The sequence below is a fragment of the Aquarana catesbeiana genome, linkage group LG01 (genome assembly GCF_042186555.1).
Source record: "Aquarana catesbeiana isolate 2022-GZ linkage group LG01, ASM4218655v1, whole genome shotgun sequence".
In the NCBI taxonomy this organism is placed as follows: Eukaryota; Metazoa; Chordata; class Amphibia; order Anura; family Ranidae; genus Aquarana; species Aquarana catesbeiana.
The window spans coordinates 549492346-549512419 of NC_133324.1; the positions used below are offsets into that span (position 1 = coordinate 549492346).

The 20074-nt window shown below is 46.1% G+C and overlaps 1 protein-coding gene across 3 annotated transcripts in view; it reads right to left on the reverse strand.

The window, feature by feature from the left end:
• Nucleotides 1-13545: 13545 nt before the first annotated feature.
• Nucleotides 13546-20074, reverse strand: part of THOP1 (thimet oligopeptidase 1) — an 88303-nt gene continuing 81774 nt past the window's right edge. For all 3 annotated transcript variants that reach the window (XM_073595581.1, XM_073595564.1, XM_073595572.1), the window contains exon 13: nt 13546-14109. In XM_073595581.1, coding sequence (XP_073451682.1) covers nt 13972-14109 — 138 coding nt within the window. In that variant the 3' untranslated portion in view covers nt 13546-13971. The remainder of the gene's footprint in view (nt 14110-20074) is intronic.

A 20074-nucleotide genomic window follows, 5' to 3' on the forward strand; every position in this document is an offset into this window, starting at 1 on the left:
GGTGTGTGGCCAAGATGGCGCTGTGAGCGGCTGCTTTTTTAGAGCGCTCCACTAATTCGTAATATATATCCAGATCCATCGACACCAATCACCCTTTATATTCATTACTGCTGATCGAGGGGGACCCAGGGAAGACCTGTCTGCTGAGGGGAGAGGAGAATTTATTGTTCCAGGGCCGCGATCGGCCTACCTCGGACGACTAGGCCTTTCCTGACGGACCACGCTGCGGGCCGGGAGTTCCCTGACGCGATCGGCTCTGCTGTAGAGTCTCATCGGCTGCCACAGACCACGGATGGGGGCGGGAGAGGCGACCCTGGACTGATCATAGGCCGTGCTTAGGGCCTGGAATCTCTTCCCCCCCCCCCACGTTTCACTAGGCCGAGACCGAGGGCTTTCCTGGAGACCCGGAGCTGTCGGACCAACTGGAGGAGAGCCCGACCCCGGTGGCCTGGAGGAAGAGACCCTGAAATGGCTGGGGACAGCTGCTGCTGCCCGGGCAGTGGAAAAACTCCTGAAGCACCTCCACCCCTGTCATCTCGATTGTGGAGGGAGGTGGCTGGACTGAATACCCCCTGCAGTCCGGTGAAGGCCTGAAGTGGATGGCTCCTGCACTACACAATTCCAGGTGAGGGGGAGGATTGTTGAGGGGACACACGCTGCACCCTACCTACTGCCTGACTACCCCTGACCCAGCAGACAGGCTCCCACAGCCAGTTATTGACTACTGCCCAGATCTGGGCCCCAAACACCTGAATGAGGCGCAGGAACTCCAGTGCAAAATATAGCAAAGGGGGTAAGAGGTTGACCTTTCCACCAGTCGGACTCCCCCCAGACGCCCACCTGCCCCCCTCTGGAGGCTCTTAATACGCACAGTGCCCATAGAGCCTCGCAGACGAACACTATGGAGTTGGATGACTCTCGGCCCCCCTGGCTGGCGGACGTCATGGCGGCTATTGCTACTTGCCAATCCACGTTAACAACAAAGATTGAAGCTGTTTAGCTGGATATGGGTCTAATCCGCCAAGATATAGACAAAATCAGGTCGTGAGTTACTGAAACGGAGCAAAGGCTGAGTACCACTGAAGATACCATTGCGGAACATGGAGCATCGCTCCGTACGCTTGAAACCAAAGCAAAGGCCCTTGAATACAGAGCTGAGGACGCGGAGAATAGGAACCGGTGCAATAATCTTCGCATTGTTGGTCTACCAGAGGGGGCGGAGGGGAATAATCCTACCTCCTTCATAGAGGGTCTGTTGCGTGACCTTTTACCCGATGCCCGTTGGTCACCTTACTACACGGTCGAGAGGGCGCACCGCATCCCGCTTAGGCCGGGGCCTCCTGGATCCCCTCCCCGCACCTTTATTCTCCGTCTCCTCAACTTCAGAGACAGAGATGAAGTTCACCACGCCTCTAGAACTGTTGGGGACCTCAGATTCCAGAACACCAAGATGATGATCTTCCCCGACTATTCGGTTGAGACCCAGAAACTCAGGAAATCTTTTGACCAAGTTAAAGCGGCTTTGCGATCACGCAGCATTCGTTACAGTGTACTCTTCCCTGCTCGCCTGAGAGTCCAGGATGGCGAGACAACTCGCTTCTTTATTTTTGAGCAGGGAGAGAGGTCAGGCCTTTTGTTGGCCTGGCTCTCCAGGGAACAGGCGGGAGGGATGAGTATCTCACATATTAGGGACCTCTCGGGACAGCTGATCCATACACTGGAAGGGATAAATGGCTGTTTTGCGGAATTCTACGAATCCCTCTACAGCCCCAGGGTAGACTATAGAAGAGAAGATCTAGTAGCATACTTAGATGACATTGATATCCCAACCCTTACAGCTACATATCGTGACAAGCTCGACGCCCCAATTACATCCTTGGAGATACTCCAGGCACTTAAATCAATGCAGACAGGGAAAACACCGGGACCCAATGGCATCCCTGTGGAGTTTTACAAACAATATGCAACAGAACTAGTCGATAAACTACAGGGCCTCTTCTCTGCATCGATGCGTCTTGAAAAACTCCCGGACACAATCAGCGAAGCGATCATAGTGGTGATCCCTAAGCCGGGGAAAGACCCCATATTGTGCTCCTCGTATCGCCCCATATCCCTTCTAAACGTGGATGCAAAGGTACTGGCGAAAGTGTTGGCCAACAGGCTTAATTTGGTCATTACTGCCCTCATCCACAGGGATCAAACAGGCTTCATGCCCGGGAGAGGAACTGACATTAATATCAGACGCCTTTATACTCACATAGACAGAGCAGATGAGGCGACTAAAGGAACTGTGGCCTCACTCGACGCGGAGAAGGCTTTTGACTCCGTCGAGTGGGGCTACTTATGGGAAGTGCTCTCGCGATTCACGAAATGGCTCTGCATGCTATACAATGGCCCCTCAGCTAGAATACGTACCAACGGATGCCTATCGGGGAAGTTCCAATTGTTTCGTGGCACGCGACAGGGATGTCCCCTCTCCCCGGGTCTATTTGCTCTGGCGATGGAGCCCCTGGCTATATTGCTGAGGAATGATCCTGGTGTGAGGGGTCTCCATGTAGGTCCAATTGAGGAGAAGTTATCGTTGTATGCGGACGATGCTCTGCTCTACTTAGCAGATGCGTCGTCCTCTTTGCAGACTGCACTGGATCTGATTAACCGATTCGGTGGGTACTCGGGGATTCGCATTAATTGGGACAAGTCGGTTCTTTTCCCACTCCATCCCTCGACCCCTAGGGTGCCACACCCGCAGCTCAAATGGGTAGATGACTTCAAATACCTGGGGATCAAAATCAGCGGTAAAGTCCAGGACTACATGGATAACAATTTGCGACCACTCATGACACAGCTTACGGCTAGATGTGCTGCTTGGCGTTCCCTTCCATTGACCCCTGTTGGTAGAGTCAAATTGCTAAAAATGATCTTCCTTCCCAAATATCTCTACTTCTTCCGTAACACACCCATACACATCCCTAGGACTTTCTTCCGAAGACTGGAGAGTCTGCTGATACACTTTGTCTGGGCTGGGAGGCCACCTAGGGTGGCCAAGCAGATTTTATATCTCCCACTTTCGGGGGGGGGGACTGGCGCTACCGAATTTTCAAATTTACTACTGGGCAGCTGTTCTGGTCACGATTCGGTAGTGGTTCTCCCAGCCCACACAGAATCCGGCGGTCACTCTGGAAGCAGCCATTCTGGGTTCCTTTGTGGCCCTGAGCAATCTCCTGTTTTGTGGACTTGGAGCCAGTTCGTCCAACTCTGATGCGAACCACCGTGAGGGTCTGGCAGGAGGCTAGAAAAATATATGGGAAGCCCAATCACATTTCACCTCACATGCCCCTATGGGGTAACCCTATGTTTCCCCACTTTTACAGCATACCGGACCCCTCGCTCTGGGCAAAAAAGGGAATTCTTACATTAAAACATATAGTTAAGGAGGGTAGACTTATGACTTTCCAAGCCCTGAGGCAATCCTTCGATATCCCGCCCTCCTTCCAATTCAGGTACTGGCAGCTGAAACACGCCTTTAAAGCTCAGTTTCCTGCCCCCCTCATTCTGGAACCGGATTCCATTGAACGGCTCTTGACTTCCAGTGTGATGGGGAAGCCTCTCTCAACACTATATCTTTATCTTACAGTGGAGTATGATGCCAAATTATCCGAGGAGGAATGGAAGGAGTGTTTAATCTCCTACATTCCCTCCATGATAGCTGCAAACGATAGGTTCATACAATTTAAGTTCCTACACAGAGCGTATTTCACCCCACAGAGACTGGCGAGCATTTACCATCAAAGAGATCCCAACTGTCAGAGATGCAGGCAGGAGGTGGGCACTTTCTGGCACATGGTCTGGTCCTGTCCCAAACTTCGCCCCTTCTGGTCAACAGTGGCCTCCACATTGAGCAATGTCATAGGCTCAAACTTACCGGTGGATCCCCAAATACTACTGCTCAGTCATCTGGAGGAAGTGGAGGGAGATGGGTATAGTAAACTGTGTCTAACCTTTGCATTATATTACGCTAGGCGTGAAATCTTATTGAGATGGAAACTAGTAGAGCCTCCTACCCTGGCCTCGTGGAGAAGGTCAGTGAATACGGTACTCCCCCTGTATAGATTGACGTATGAAAGTAGGCAATGCCCAGGAAAGTTTGATAAAATCTGGTCCTCCTGGGTGGACGCCTCCGGAGACCCTGAGCCCCCTACCCCATAATCAAGACGTGAAACATATTGGAGGACATCCTACATCTCATGTCTATTCTTCTGATGCCCGTTCCCCGTTCCCCTTCATCCCCCTCCTTCCCACCCCCCCCCCCCCTCCAGCTCTGCACGTGGGCTGTGCAAACACGCCGGAGCTCATCCTTAGTAGATACCCAACTTCCCAGGATATTCCAAGAGGTATGAACACCAGACACCAAACGAGCTAACACCTGATTGACTGTTGTGATAACTAGTGGACAGAGGCTGACTAAATAGTCTGAGAACTGCTCAGACCCCGCCCCCTCTCCCCCCAGTGTCACAATGGCGGAAAACGCCATGGGGCTCATGTAATCCCACAGACGGCAAAAAAATCACCGCCACGTGAACATGAGTGATCATCACGCCGCTTCAGAGGGAATGAATCGCGGTGCACGTGCGTGAGTGATTCCGCGTCACTATACATCGCACCACTCCCTCTAGGATTCACACATGCGCAGAAGCCGCCTGACACCGTAATGATGTGACGCCAAGCCCCTCCATCCCCGACCGTGAAGGCGACGCAATGCTAACACGGTCACCCGGGGACACCCAGAAAGGAAACATTTTTTTTTTTTTTTTTAAAAGGTTTTTATTTGCCAGATGTACATACATAGAATAACACATTGCATGTAAGGTATATTGTCGGTTGCAACCGTCAAAATATAATTAACATTCAAGGGTAGTTTCGGATAAACATCCTATGATAAACGATATATCAGTACAGGTAGCAATTTTTTAACTCTAAAATACCAGTTATTTTCTGTAATCGTAATGCAAATTATCAGCAATCCAATATCTGGTATAAAACATAAAATAAAGTAAAAAAATATAAAAGTATATATATATATATATAAAGTTAAAGAACTAAACCAAAGAGGTATATACCTCCTAAACCAATTGTGCTGTGCGCTGTCATCTCTCCAGTCCCCTGGAACATGTTCTCACTATATCATCCTACCCAGTCTATCATTTGGCTATATTTTATAATAAAATAATTTTAGATGTCACATGGTGTAGTTTCTTTTGTGTTTATCCATCTGCCCCATACTCTATTAAATTTTTTCTTACTTCCTCTTGCTTCATATGTCATTTTATACAGTGTAATATTTGCATTGATTAAGAAAGGAAACATTTTTAACTATTTTTCAAATTATAACCATTGCAATCATTGCTTTTTGTTTGTGAAGTGTGATATAGTGGTCAAAGCCCATCTTATCAGTCTATTCACAGTTTACAAACTATTTGTGATATTCAATATTTTTTGAATGTTCATATTTGTTTAGTTATTTTACATATTCATTTGTTTGTCTATACAGAGACTGTGTTGGGTTTCTCCCCCCCCCCCTCCTTTTTCTTTGTCCCCCTGCGGTTGAGGTGTTCTTTTGTCCAGGGGCTGCAAGCGCCTTTTTGCTGCACGGCCACCCTGCCTGGTGTGGTTCTTTTGCCATGTGCATTGGCATTAGTCTGCTTCCTGGTGGTCACAGGATGCCCGTGTTAGCATCACATCTCCTTTATCCTTCACAGTCGGGGATGGAGGGGTTCGGCGTCACATCAGGCGGCTTCTGCTCATGTGTGAATCCTAAAGAGAGTGGCGCAATGTATAGTGACGCGGGATCGCTCGCACATGTGCACCACGATTCATTCCCTCTGAAGTGGCGCAATGATTATTCGCGCTATGCGCTGTCTGTGGCTTCCATGTGCGCCTGTACCATTGGCCATGTTCACGTGGCGGTGATTTTTTTCGCTGCCTGTGGGATTACATTATTAGGGCAAAATTACTTTCATGATGGGTTTTCCAGCTGGGATTCACCCACCAAAAGGTAATTTGATGGCCACCAATTTCACTCTATTTCTTGATAATGGACACTTATTTGTCTTCTTTTTATTAAATCACTCTTTTTATTCATTTTTTTTATACTTATATGAATTCCACCCCAAGGTAGACGCCCAATGAGGTCCACATATCATTTATGGCACAATCCCCCTCTGGGAAAGTGCCCCATTCCTCTCATATTGTTCAGACTTTTTACTTTTACCATTAGCCACTTTTGGCACACATTTTTTTTTCTTCATTATGTATATGCATGCTTGAAAGGGAAGCAAAAAAATCTAATAGTTAGGCCTCATGCACACGAGACGCAGGTGCAAACTCTGCTGAACACATGTTTTTAAAAGCTGAAACCGGCATTTAGAAACGTCCGTTTTGCCGCGTTTGCATGCCGCGTTTAGCCACGTTTGCGTCTAGAAGCGTCTGCAGAGCAGAGAATGACATTTTGCGACCCGAATTTGGGGCCCCGTATCTCGGGGCCACTTAGTGCTAGGAACCCCAAATTTGGTGTGATAACACGGTGGAACCAGCACTACAACATATCCACATTTTTCTTAGTTCCTAGCACTAAGTGGCCCCGAGATATGGGGCCCCAAATTCGGGTAGCAAAATGTCAAGCACTTCTGCAGCAGAGAATGACATTTTGTGACCCGACTTTGGGGCCCCATATCTCGGGGCCACTTAGTTCTAGGAACTTTGGATATGTTATAGTGTTGGTCCAACTGTGTTAGCACACCAAATTTGGGGTTCCTAGCACCAAGTGGCCCCAAGATATGGGGCCCCAAATTCGGGTTGTAAAAAACACTTATAAACGCAAACGCGTTTAGCTGCGTTTGGTGTCTGAAACGTGGAAAACTTTTGTGTCTGAACCCATTTTTTTTGCTTCTGGAAAAACGAGGTTAAACGCAACTGCCTAAAAACACCAAAAAACAAGACTGTGTACATGGACACATAGGATAACATTGAATGGGTTCGGGGCAGTTGAAAAAGTGTCCAACTGCCTCTGAATACGAGTTTAACAGCGTCTCGTGTGCATGAGGCCTTAGTCCTTCAGGCTTCAGCAGTGCTAGAGCATTTAAATTATACTAAAATGGTAGTAATCTGTGCATCCATGTGAGATAAAGTTCAGGAAATCAGTGTGACAGTTCATGTAAACCACATCAGCTGTTTGGACAACACCACACCAAGTGATTCCCCTGCCTACAGGAATTGCACTCACCGGATTACCAATAAATAATAGCCTCTGTGTATATGTTAAGTCTCTGCGGTCACTACCAAAATGATAGCAGGCGTCTATTAATAAAGACGGAATCACGTGCATTGCACGCGCATGTGACTATATATATCGGGTTGTTTTTTGCACTATTACACGTGGGGTGTGATGTTTAGGAGTTTGCTACTTGGTACAAGTACTTTTGGACCCCTTCATTGAGGTTTACTGTTGCTGTTTTCCAACTTTCAGTATTTGCACACCCCATCGTGACACCTGGTCATTTCTTTGTACATTGGCCTGTCTGGCTGGCCCCCTCCACAGCCCCCCAGGGAGAACTTTACAGACAGTTTGGGGACCTTCTTTTGTTTTCCTTTATCTTCATTTCTAATGGGGAGATTTATGGGAACCAAGAATCCACTTGACTGTTTACCCTGTTTTAAAAGTTTGTTAGGACTTGTAAGTTTTGGTTTTCCCTCTCCCTCCTTTGCCTGTTGACCCCCATCTCCACCCCCCCCCCCCTTCTTCTTCTTCTTTTTTTTTTTTTTTTTTTCCTCCCCCCTTCCCTCTCCTTTTCCCTTTCCTTCCTGCTCTGATTCTCAACAGCCCTGTTTTTAATTTCAGATGTTTATATATGTATCTCCTGAGGAAGCAAGCATTATTGGACTAATTTTTAATATTTTGTGGTGTTGGGAGCAATTTCAATATATATGCACATTATTTGCACTTGTGTGTTGTATCAATTTGTGTTTAATATTTTTATTTTTAGCGCAGCTCCATTTCCATCTTGATAAACCAAGAGTACTGGCTCCATGGAACTACCAGAGCATCTGCTCCGATTGCCAGAGGATCTCTTGTTCAGTACACAAACTGCTTTAGCTTGTTGCTGAACCTGGATGCCAGTAGGTCGACCTCTGACCATCCCCAACATTGGCAAATTTCCTGGAACACACCAGGGTGTAGGGACCATTCCCCGGGCAAATCTGCTGGCGGCTGAAATAATCTGCCTTCCAGTTCACTACTCCCGGGATATGGACTGCCGATAGAATCGGCACCTGTCCCTCTGCCCAGGCTAATATGTGGTTCGCCTCCTTCAAAGCTGAACGACTCCTGGTACCGCCTTGGTGGTTTATATAGGCCACTGCAGTGGCATTGTTGGACTGAACCCTGATAGGGTAGTCCTGAAGCTCCACCGTCCATGACCGTAGGGCCAGTCGTACTGCCCGTAATTCCAGGACGTTGATGGGCAGGATCTGTTCGGTCCTTGACCATTTCCCTTGAGCTGTGAGCCCCTCTAGGGTTGCTCCCCAGCCTGACAGATTGGCGTCTGTAGTCAGTACTCTCCAAGTTACCGGGAGGAAGGATCTTCCCTTTCACAGATTTTGATCCTGGAACCACCAGTTTAGGCTTAAGCAAGCCCGAGGAGATAAGAACATTGGATAATCCAGGGTTTGTCCTCTCTTGTTCCAAGCCAACAAGATGTCTTGTTCTAGAGGCCTGGGATGGAACTGGGCATAGGGCACCGCCTCGGAGGATACCATCCTCCCTAGAAGACTCATACAGAGCCGAATGGAGGGTTGTCTGGTGCCCCCTATCTGACGCACCTGATCCTTCAGGGCACAGATCCTTGTGGGTGGCAAGAATACTCTTGCTTGGACCATATCTAGGATCAGACCTAAATGCTTTAGACCTTGAGCTGGTTTCAAGGCTGACTTTTCAGTATTTAAGCTTTTCAAATACCGCACTGTGCATGTTATGCTCTGTTCTAGAGCCTGTAATAAGTGATCTCTGAGCAGGAGGTTGTCCAGATACCCGAGCACCAGGATCCCTTGGGCCCTTAAAAGACACAGTACTGGTGCTAGGACCTTTGTGAACACCCGGGGAGCTGTAGCAAGCCTGAAGGGTAGAGCCACAACAGAAAATTACGTTCCTCTACTGCAAATTGCAGGAACCTCTGATGAGGCTGAAAGATAGGTATGTGTAAATACGCGTCCTCTATAATCGATGGAGGTTAAAAAGTCTTCTATCTGTAATGAGGCTACAACTGAGCGGACAGACTCCATTCGTAAGGACTGGATTAGTAGATACTGGTTCGGGAATCTTAGGTCCAAAAATGGGCCCTGTGATCCAGTTCGCGCCTTCGGATACAGGAACCTGTACAATCACTCCTTGATGCACTAAATGATGTAGTGCCTGAAGCAATAAGTCTCTTTTTGGAGGATTCAAGGGAACGCTGGATCTTAAAAACCTCTGAGGTGGGAATCCCCGCAACTCCAGCTTGTAACCGCGGGATAGAATTGAGGTGACCTACTCGTCCTGAATTATTGTTCTCCAAATGTCCGCAAAGTGCAGTAGCCTTACCCCAACCTGATAGAGTGGGGGGTGGGTCCTCCTCAAAAGGAGGGCTTGGTGCTGGGTTTAGAAGAATTTTGGACCCAAGGCTTTTTCTGGCCCTGGCCTTGCAGCTTGCCTATGGCCCTAGTGCCCTGTTGGTGGCGGAACTGCCTTGGCACTGAGACATTTGAGGAAGCAGTCCCTGAAGATTTAAACGAGGGGTGCCTGGTGCTTTTCTTTACAGGAAGCAGAGAACTCTTCCGTCCTGAAATCTTTTGGATATATTCATCCAAATGATCACCAAATAAACGTTCCCCATGAAAAGGGAATATTTGTCTTATTTTCAGGCAGATCATCCTCCTTGTTAGGCCTATCAGGGCGTTTGACCTGTTCCTTTTACGGACTGGCAGATACCAATTGCTGTAACAGCTGGCCGAACTGGCCAAAGAAAAGGAATCCTTTAATAAAGACTCCAATTTCTTGTCAACAGGGTCTTTCAAGCCCTGTGCATTATCTACCTGGACAAGTTAAGTCCTTGTTTAAGGAAGAGACTGCTGCATCTACGGCTGGCATGCTCCCTTTTTTAACAAACTTTTGATCCATGGGATATAAAAAGGGAAACCTCCTAAGAGGAACAAAATCCTGTCTGGATGTTCCCAATCAGCATACACCGCCTGTTCCAGCAGGGGGTGTAGGGGGAAAGCCTGGGCGGCCTGAAGAGGCCTCAGGGATCCCAAGAGGACCAGGGGGGCTCGGTCACCCGTTTTTTTTTTTTTTTTTTTAAGAGGCAACTTAAAAGGCAGAACAAACCATTTCAGTCAGAATCAAGATGAAAGCCTCTGCGACTGAGAGGCAGACATCAACTGGATATCTTTTTGTCCAGATTGCTCAGAAGCAGACTCATCCGCCAGGCCCTCCACAGAATCCTGAGCTTTTAGCTCTTACCCATTCTCAACCCATTCCTGCTCCAAACTAGGAGGCTCCAGGGAGGGGGATCTGTCACGCTTCTTGCCACCGCGCGGCATGGAGGCAATCCTGCCAGCAATCCTGTGCTCTAACCCGGCTAGGGCCAAGGACAGTTCATCCTTGGTGATAAAAGGTGAAGCAGTAGCTTTGACTATAGGCACAATACCAGATAGGTGCAGCAGCTCAGATTGCGCGGAAGCCTCTGGTCCTTCAGGGGATACAACACTAGGGATACGTCTAGGTTCATCAGGAACTACTGATGACATAGGTTTGCCCCTCCCTGTAGCGTTAGTCCCACTCCTCTTTTTTACTAGCCACAAAAAGAGAGTACTTGGGTGGAGTATTAAAACACCTCAGAAGGGAGACCCTTTAATAGGGCTCACCAAACCCCTATGCAACAATCCTACTAAGCACCTTAGCCTGCTAAGCAATACTTGGTGCGTCACGTGACCCGGGTAAGGAGAAATGAACCGCTGCAAGTGCCTGTTCAGAGTCTGCTCTGTGTCCCACAGCTGCCTTCTGGAAGCACTGCATGCTTGGCATATACAGCTTAAATAAGCTAACTGTGCGCCGGAACGTTCTGTGCATGTGTGCGCATGTACGTGCATGGTCCTGGCAAACAGGCGTGGCTGTATTCGCGAATGACGCAAATCTTCGTGCGCTGCTCAGATAAAGGCTACTGCGTATGTGCGGCAAAGCTGCGCGTGCCATGGCCACCAAACTGCTAAGTCCAGCAGCGTTTTTGCGAATGCACATGCGCCATGGCCGCCAAACAACTGCTGAGTACAGCGGCACTCTTGCAAATGCACGTCCGCCATGGTAAACCAAGGCGAAATGGCGCACTGTCTTGTGCCATCATACAGGTAAAAAACAGCCAGACACAAGCAAAAAAAAAAAAAAAAAAAAAAAAAAAAAAAAAGTACACTTTGCAAACACCCACAGCTAGCCCAAAACTCCCCCATATGGTCACCGCACACAGGTGTCCAGCCTCTAGCTAGCTTGACTGATTGTTACAACTACTGGGAAACCCCACAATCATAAGTAAAGGGGTTTCACTTACCCATCCAGGTGCAGGGCAGCTTAGAAACTAAGGGCCCAATCTTCACCCTTCACGGCGGGTTCCTGTCACTTGAGGACCTTCAAGGACTGGGTACCCTTTTCATGTTTAGGATCCACTCCCTTGGACCTGTACAGCACCCTGCAGGAATGGCTTAGTGCTGTAGTGTCCAGGATTCCACTTTGCAGGGTCAAGCGCCAGAGGCCGCATTACAGGCAAAACCTCGCAGGATCTAGAGTCTTCTTTGCGAGGCTCGGGTACCATTTATCTAAGCATATAAAGCCTGTGTCAAATGGATCCGATCAGTCAATCCCTTGATTCATATAAGAACCGTTTGTGTGACTAGAGACTTAGAGCTCAACCGTGCCATCCACCTTGCAGACACTGGTAAAAAAAAACTGAAGTGCTTCCTGTATGGGAGGGGTTATATAGGGGATCACTTCCTGTCTAAAGGCCTTTGGTCTACCAGTGTTCATTCACCTGGAGATGAAGTATAACCCAGCAGGTAATGAATATTAGCCTGACTGTGTCCCATGATGTACGAAAAAGAAATAGAGGTAAAATAAACCCAAAAAATGTAAAGCGCCCCCGGTCCCCTCGTGCTTGCGCGTAGAAGCGACCGCATATGTAGGTCGTGCCCACATATGTAAAACGTAAAGTACCGACGTTTGGCGCCATTCCACAAGTGTGCACAATTTCAAAGAGGGACATGTTAGGTATCTATTTACTCTGCATATCATCTTTCACATTATGCAAAAAAATTGGGCTAACTACGGTTTTCTTTTTTTTTTTTTTTAATGCATGAAACCGTTTAAGAAAAAAGAAAATGACTGCGCAAATACCGTGCGAGATAAAAAGTTGCAACGACTGCTATTTTATTCCCTAAGGTCTCTGCTAAAAAAAATATTTAATGTTTGGGGGTTTTGAGTAATTTTCTAGCAAAAATAATTATGATTTTTACATGTAGAAGCGCAGTGTCAGAATTGTCCTAGGTATCAAGTGGTTAATGTGAACCTGTGCCCAGATTAAGCACACTAAAGTATTTACATATTCTGAACAATCAGTAAAGGCAATTTAAAAAAAGCCAACATTGATTTCTGTTAAAGAGGCATTCTGGAGAAATTTACTTTTAAATTTCACACTACAGACATTGAAATCTTAGTTTTTTTTTTTTTCTTTCTTAGGCCGCGTACATATGATCGGAAATTCGGCCAGCAAAAGACCAATGAGCGCTTTTGGTTGGAAAATGCGACCGTGTGTATGCTCCATCGGACTTTTGCTGGCAGATTAAGAGCAGGTTCTCAATTTTTCGGTTGGAAAAAAGTTCCTATCCGAAAATGCGATCGTCTGTACAAATTCCGACGTGCAAAATTCCTTCGCATGCTCGGAAACAATTTGACACATGCTCGGAAGCAATGAACTTAATTTTCTCGACTCGTCGTAGTGTTGTACGTCACCGCGTTCTTGGTGGTCGAAAGTTCAGAGAACATTTGTGTGACCGTGTGTATGCAAGGCAAGCTTGAGCGGAATTCTGCTAGAAAAACCATAGAAAGTTTTTTCTGACGGAAAATCTGCTTGTGTGTACGTGGCATAAGAGAGCAGAATCTTGACAGCCCCCATTCCATTTAATGTAAACACATAGCAGATGTTTCTAAGCTGTTCAAAAGCAACTGAAACCAACAGATTTTGCTATAATCTTTTTAAATAAATTCACTTTAATGGCAGATAGAGAGGCCAGTGAGAGCTTTGTTACTGCTTGATAGCTATATTTAAATAATTTATTGCCCATAGCCTAGCCAGAGTTACACTTTACCTTTGCACAAATAAAAACAGCTGACAAAGTTAAGGCACTCCCAGACACCCATCAACACTATGAATATACACATTTTTAATCACAACAAAAGCACAAAGGAAGAAGTTTTGGGATCAAATTGTTTATTTCAATAGGCACGTGTAATTTACACAGTGGTAAGGGATTCGTAGACCTGTACTTCAAGTAGGTAAGTAGAGTGTTGACCAAATCTAGTTCTCAGTGTGTTAAGGGGATGAAGAGTAGATGGATAATTAAAAACACATTTAATTTTATTCCTATAAGTCAAAAGTATACAAAAATGGAAGTTCATTATTTGTAACAAGAGCACATTGTTTCAAATGTTTTAAATATTTGTTCATGAGTTCTGTCACTGGGTATATAAGGAATACCTATGTGCAGCAATTGTTAGCTTGATGTGCAAAAAACAACCGTTTAAAAGTCACCATTCAACTATCCTGAGATTTGGGATAGTTCAAACCTTGTGTTTGGAAGGTTTGGATTGCCAGTTTACTAGCAGGTAGAAGTCACTGGTCATGACAGACTTGTCAGTCCTTTGCTCTCTAGGAATGCTTCCTGCTTCGGGTCACGCCCAAGGAAGTTACGTAGCATTACAATGGCATCCAGAGATCCCCCAGGTTTCAGTATACAGTTTCTGTAATCTGCACCCACCTAAAATGGATGTTCAGAAAATACAATTAACAAGGCAAAAAAAAACAATAAACCATATGCAAACTATGGGAGCATCTACTTTTTTTTCAGATTTTATTTTAAAAGTCCCCCCCCCCCTCCTGTTTAGAACAGAGAGAAAAAAAGAACACTAACAGAAAACAAATGAAAGTATCAATACATTTATTTCACTACCATCAAATGTTTCCAATATTTAGAAAGATATTCAAAAATATCCAAGAATATTTCAGAAAAACCTCAGAAATTAGTCAAGCTACAAGAATTCCAAATCGCTGTTCTAGAGGGCCGGGGTACAGACTGGGCATCATTTTGTATTGATCCAGAATGGGATAAGGAGTCTATTCCAGAGGCAGGATATTTTAATATTAGGGATTTCTTACACTTTAGTTAATTTCACTGGTATTAGGGTGAAATTTGAGCTGTAGGGTAAGGTCATGTTTTTTACCTTCACCTGGATCAACTACAGGTATAGAATTCTGTACATGGAGGTTTTCTTTGTTAATTCATTTTTTTTCTATTGGTAGAGTTAGATGACCTTGTGTCTTTTTTTCAGCTTACCCAATATCATTTTGTATCATTCAGTTACATCAGCAGTAAAAATAGGATTTTTTATAACAGCTTACCTGTAAAATCCTTTTCTTTCGATGGACATCACGGGACACAGAGCCTCAGTAATTACTGATGGGTTATATAGGTATCACTAGGTGATTGGACACTGGCACACCCTACCAGAAAGTTCAACCCCCTATATAATCCCTCCCCCTTGCAGGGATACCTCAGTTTTGTAGCCAAGCAATATAGTGTATTAGAAGAGGGGCGGGACCTCTGTGTCCCGTGATGTCCATCGAAAGAAAAGGATTTTACAGGTAAGCCGTTATAAAAAATCCTATTTTCTTTCTCGAACATCACGGGACACAGAGCCTCAGTAATTACTGATGGGATGTCCCAGAGCAATGCTGTCTGAGGGGGGGGGGGACCACGACCAAGTAGGGTGCAATCAGACCTGAGGACCCTGTATCCACTGCCTGCAGCACACTACGCCCAAAGGCGTTATCCTCATGCCTTCTCACATCCACCTGATAGAATCTGGTGAATGTATGTACTGAAGACCAGGTTGCGACCTTGCATATTTGAGCCATAGAGGCCCGGAGATGCACTTCCCAAGAAGCACCAATAGCCCTTGTGGAATGTGCCCTGATCTGAAAACGGAGGAATCTTCGGTTTCAAACCGTAAGCCTGAATAATCAACTGTCAAATCCATTTGGAAATGGTAGCTTTTGATGGTGCCTGTCCTCTATTGGGACCCTCTGGCAGCACGAACAAAACATCAGTTTTGCAAATCTAAGCAGTTGCCTCCAGATAGGCCTTGACTGCTCTTACTACATCCAAAGAATGTAGTGATCTTTCTTCCGGAGAAAAAGGAAGGCAGAACAATGTCTTGGTTTAAATGAAAATCTGAAACCACCTTCGGTAAAAAACTAGGATGAGGGCGCAGTTCAACTCTATCCTTGTGTACAATCAAATAAGGCTCTTTACAGGAAAGGGCTGCTAATTCCGATACTCTTCTAGCAGAAGAAATGGCTACCAGAAAAATTAACTTCCTTGTCAACAAGACCAAAGGAATCTGACGTATTGTTTCCAAAGGCTGTTTCTGTAACACAGACAGAACCAAGTTCAAGTCCCAGGGGTTTAGGGGCACCCTAACCGAAGGATTAAGACGCGTCACCCCCTGAATAAAGTTTCGGACCAAAGAATGCGAAGCAAGTGGCCGTTGAAATAATACTGATAAGGCCGAGACCTGGCCCTTGATGGTACTCAAGGCCAGCTTCATCTCTAAACCCAATTGTAGAAAATCAAGAATTCTACCTATCACATATTTTCTGGGATGCCAACCCCTGGGATTCACACCAGGATACATAAGTTTTCCAGACTCTATGATAAATAATTCTGGAAGCTGGCTTCCTTGCATTGATCAAAGGTAGATATCACAGGACCTGAAAGCCAACGACTCTTCAGAACATGGGTCTCAATAGCCAAACCGTCAAATTTAGCGTTTGTAAGGCAGGATGGAACACTGGACCTTGAGATAACAGGTCTGGGCGTACCGGTAGTGTCCACGGGGAACCCACCATAATCCTTACTATTTCCGCATACCAAGTCCTTCTGGGCCAAGCGGGGGCCACCAGAAGTACTGACTTCCTTTCCTGTCTGATCCTGCGAAGGAGTCGTGGCAGTAGCAGAATAGGCGGGAATGCATAAATCGGTGAGAACTGATGCCACGGAATCACCAACGCATCTGTCCCGCATGCAAGAGGATCTTTTGTTCTTGCCACAAATTTGTCTATCTTTTTGTTGAATCGGGATGCAAAGAGATCTACATCTGGAACCCCCCATCTTTGGCATATGGCCCCAAAAGACGTCGGGATGCAGAGACCATTCCCCTGGAAGTAACTGCTGGCGACTTAAATAGTCCGCCTGCCAGTTCTCTATCCCTGGAATGAAAACTGCCGATATGCATGGCACATGCTTCTCTGCGCAGACTAAAATCAGGTTCACCTCTTTTTGAGCTGCTCGGCTCCTGGTGCCTCCCTGATTATTGACATAAGCCACCGCTGTGGCATTGTCGGACTGGATTCTGACCGGGCAACCCTGTAGCCTGATAGTCCAGGCCTTTAGGGCTAGATATACCGCACGGATCTCCAGAATGTTGATGGGTAAGGTCCTCTCGGTTTTGGACCATACCCCCTGAACCGCCGACTGTTCCAGAATTGCTCCCCAACCCGACAGACTGACATCTGTTGTTACCACCGTCCAGGTAACCGGTATAAAGAATTTCCCCTTCTGCAGGTTTTCGGGTATGAGCCACCAACTGAGGCTCTGACGCACCGCATGAGACAGGTGCATCGGAAAGTCTAATGCCTGAACCGTCTTGTTCCAGGCTGACAGAATACTGTGTTGCAGCAGTCTTGAATGAAACTGAGCATAAGGAACTGCTTCGAATGAAGATGCCATCTTTCCTAGCAGCCTCATACCAAGGCGGACAGAAGGACCCTTCTTGGTCCTGACTGCCAGAATCAGCTCCCTTTAAAGCAGTGATCTTTGCCTGAGGTAGAAATATTTTCTCCTGGCTTGCATCTATGATCAGACCCAAATACTCCAGTCTTCTTACTGGTTTTAGGATTTTTCTAGGTTGAGGATCCAACCTAGGTGTTCCAGATACTTGACTGTGGTCCTCAAGTTCCCGTTCAAGGAGGCTACCGACCGGTCTATCAGGAGCAGGTCGTCTAGGTATGCTATGACAGCTATACCCTGGGCCCTTAATCTGGCCAGAGGAGGGGCCAAGACCTTTGTGAACACTCGAGGTGCAGTGGCTATCCCAAAAGGCAGAGCCACAAACTGGAAATGGCGCCCTCCTATCTCGAAGCGCAGAAACTTCTGATGAGCGGGAAAAATGGGCACATGCAGATATGCATCTCTGTCTATCGATGCCAGAAATTCTCCTCCCTGCAGGGTGGAGACTACTGTCCGAATTGATTCCATGCGGAAGGACTGAATCCTTAGGAATCGGTTCAGATCCCTTAAATCCAGAATGGGTCTGACATCCCCATTTGGTTTTTGGGCCGTAAAAAAGGTTGGAATAGAAGCCCAATCCTTGATCCTTTGCGGAAACCACCATAATTACCTCCTGCGACAAAAGTCGCTCTAACGCTAGAAGGAGCGACTGCTTCTTCTCTGGATCCCTGGGGACACTTGATCTGAGGAAACGAGGAGGGGGAAATTCTTGAAACTCCAGCTTGTACCCTAAGGTTACAGTGGAGATTACCCATCTGTCCTCGAAGTCCTCCTGCCAGAGTTCTGAGAATTGTCGCAGTCTTCCCCCCCACTCGAGGGAGCGGGGGGCCTCTTCATGAAGAGGTCTTAGTGTTTTGCCTAATAGGCTTCTTCCCCCAGGACTTCTTTTGTCCCTGGGGTTGACTCTTGTTTCTGGGCCCAGACGGAGGAGGCCGACGAGACTGACTTGAGGCTGACGCCCCTGGTGCTGGGGAAAGAGTCCGTCTGAAAGAGGGACGCTTGCTCTTCTTCTTAACAGGTAAGAGAGTGCTTTTCCCACAAAAGATTCTCTTGATATACGTTAAATGGGTGTGTGGACAAGGGATTATAGCGGTGCTAGGGTCAGGAGGATTAGAGAAGAAAAGATAAAACAAAGAATACTAAAATTACAAATTTTATTAATAATCTATCATAGATACAATGTACATTATAAACAATTCATACAGTAATTATACAAATTTTGTGGATACATGTACTGTAAGTGACCCTAGAAATGGTCAAGTGGGCCAGATGGCAATTGGCCGTTGAAGGAGGGGGGGCTCGTTTTCCTACATGTTTCGCCAAAACATTGGCTTCTTCAGGGAACAGGAGCTCATAGGGTGGATATATATAAAAAATTCTGTGTGGTGGACATGAAAACACATGTTAGAAATAGTAATTTGACCAAACACTACATAGTAAAAACAATAACACATTGCAACTGTGGCTGGACATTCATGCGACCCTTTGGGTCGCATGAATGTCCAGCCACAGTTGCAATGTGTTATTGTTTTTACTATGTAGTGTTTGGTCAAATTACTATTTCTAACATGTGTTTTCATGTCCACCACACAGAATTTTTTATATATATCCACCCTATGAGCTCCTGTTCCCTGAAGAAGCCAATGTTTTGGCGAAACATGTAGGAAAACGAGCCCCCCCTCCTTCAACGGCCAATTGCCATCTGGCCCACTTGACCATTTCTAGGGTCACTTACAGTACATGTATCCACAAAATTTGTATAATTACTGTATGAATTGTTTATAATGTACATTGTATCTATGATAGATTATTAATAAAATTTGTAATTTTAGTATTCTTTGTTTTATCTTTTCTTCTCTAATCCTCCTGACCCTAGCACCGCTATAATCCCTTGTCCACACACCCATTTAACGTTTGATTATTTAGGGGATGAGGTGCTGTATCCTCTGGTACCATCTAGCCATCTTTACTTTTTTTATTCTCTTGATATAGTCATTCAAGTCTTCTCCAAACAACCTTGCACCACGAAATGGAAACCCAGCCAGCATTTTCTTACATGGTGCTTCGGCTGACCAATTTTTCAACCATAGGATTCTACGTATATGCACCAACCCCAGTGAAAGACGAGAAGTTTGCACGATAGAATCTCTGATGGCGTCAACAACATAACATAAGGCCGCTGGAAGGTTAGCCAACCCCTGGGCCTGCTGTTCAGGTAAGACCCTGATGACCTGCTTAACATGGTCTCTTAGGTATTGACAGACTCCAATTGCTGCTATTGCAGGTTGAGCCACTGAACCTGCCAAAGGAGAAAACATCCTTTAATAGGGATTCCATCTTTTTATCCACCAGATCCCTGAGCATCTGAGCATTGTCTACAGGACAAGTCAGACTACTATTTACAGAGGAAATGGCAGCATCAATGACCGGTATTCCCCACATTTTAACAAACTTTTCTTCCATAGGATAAAGTGTTGAAAAAGTTTTCGGTGGAAAAACATTTATTTGGCTGATCCCACTCAGAATAAAGAAGCTTTTCAAGTAAATTATGAACCGGAAAAGCATGTGCTGTTTGAAGAGGTTTCAGTGACCCTAAAGAAGAAGAGGGTTCTTTAACTGATTCAGATACGGGTAACTTAAATGTGGAGCGGACCAATCCAGTAAGGATCTGCACTAAGACTTTCTCCTCCTGAGAAGTCGCAGAGGGCCCCTCTCCACCTGACCCCTCAAGGGGGAGGATGCTGCAGAAAGGGGGTCCTCAGAACCTGAACGAGATCCCCTAGAGTCTCTGGTTCTTGGGGTGTTTGAACCTCTTCTACCCATAGTGCAAAGCAAAAAGGTGGAGGTATCACAAAATGAACACTGACTGCTGAGC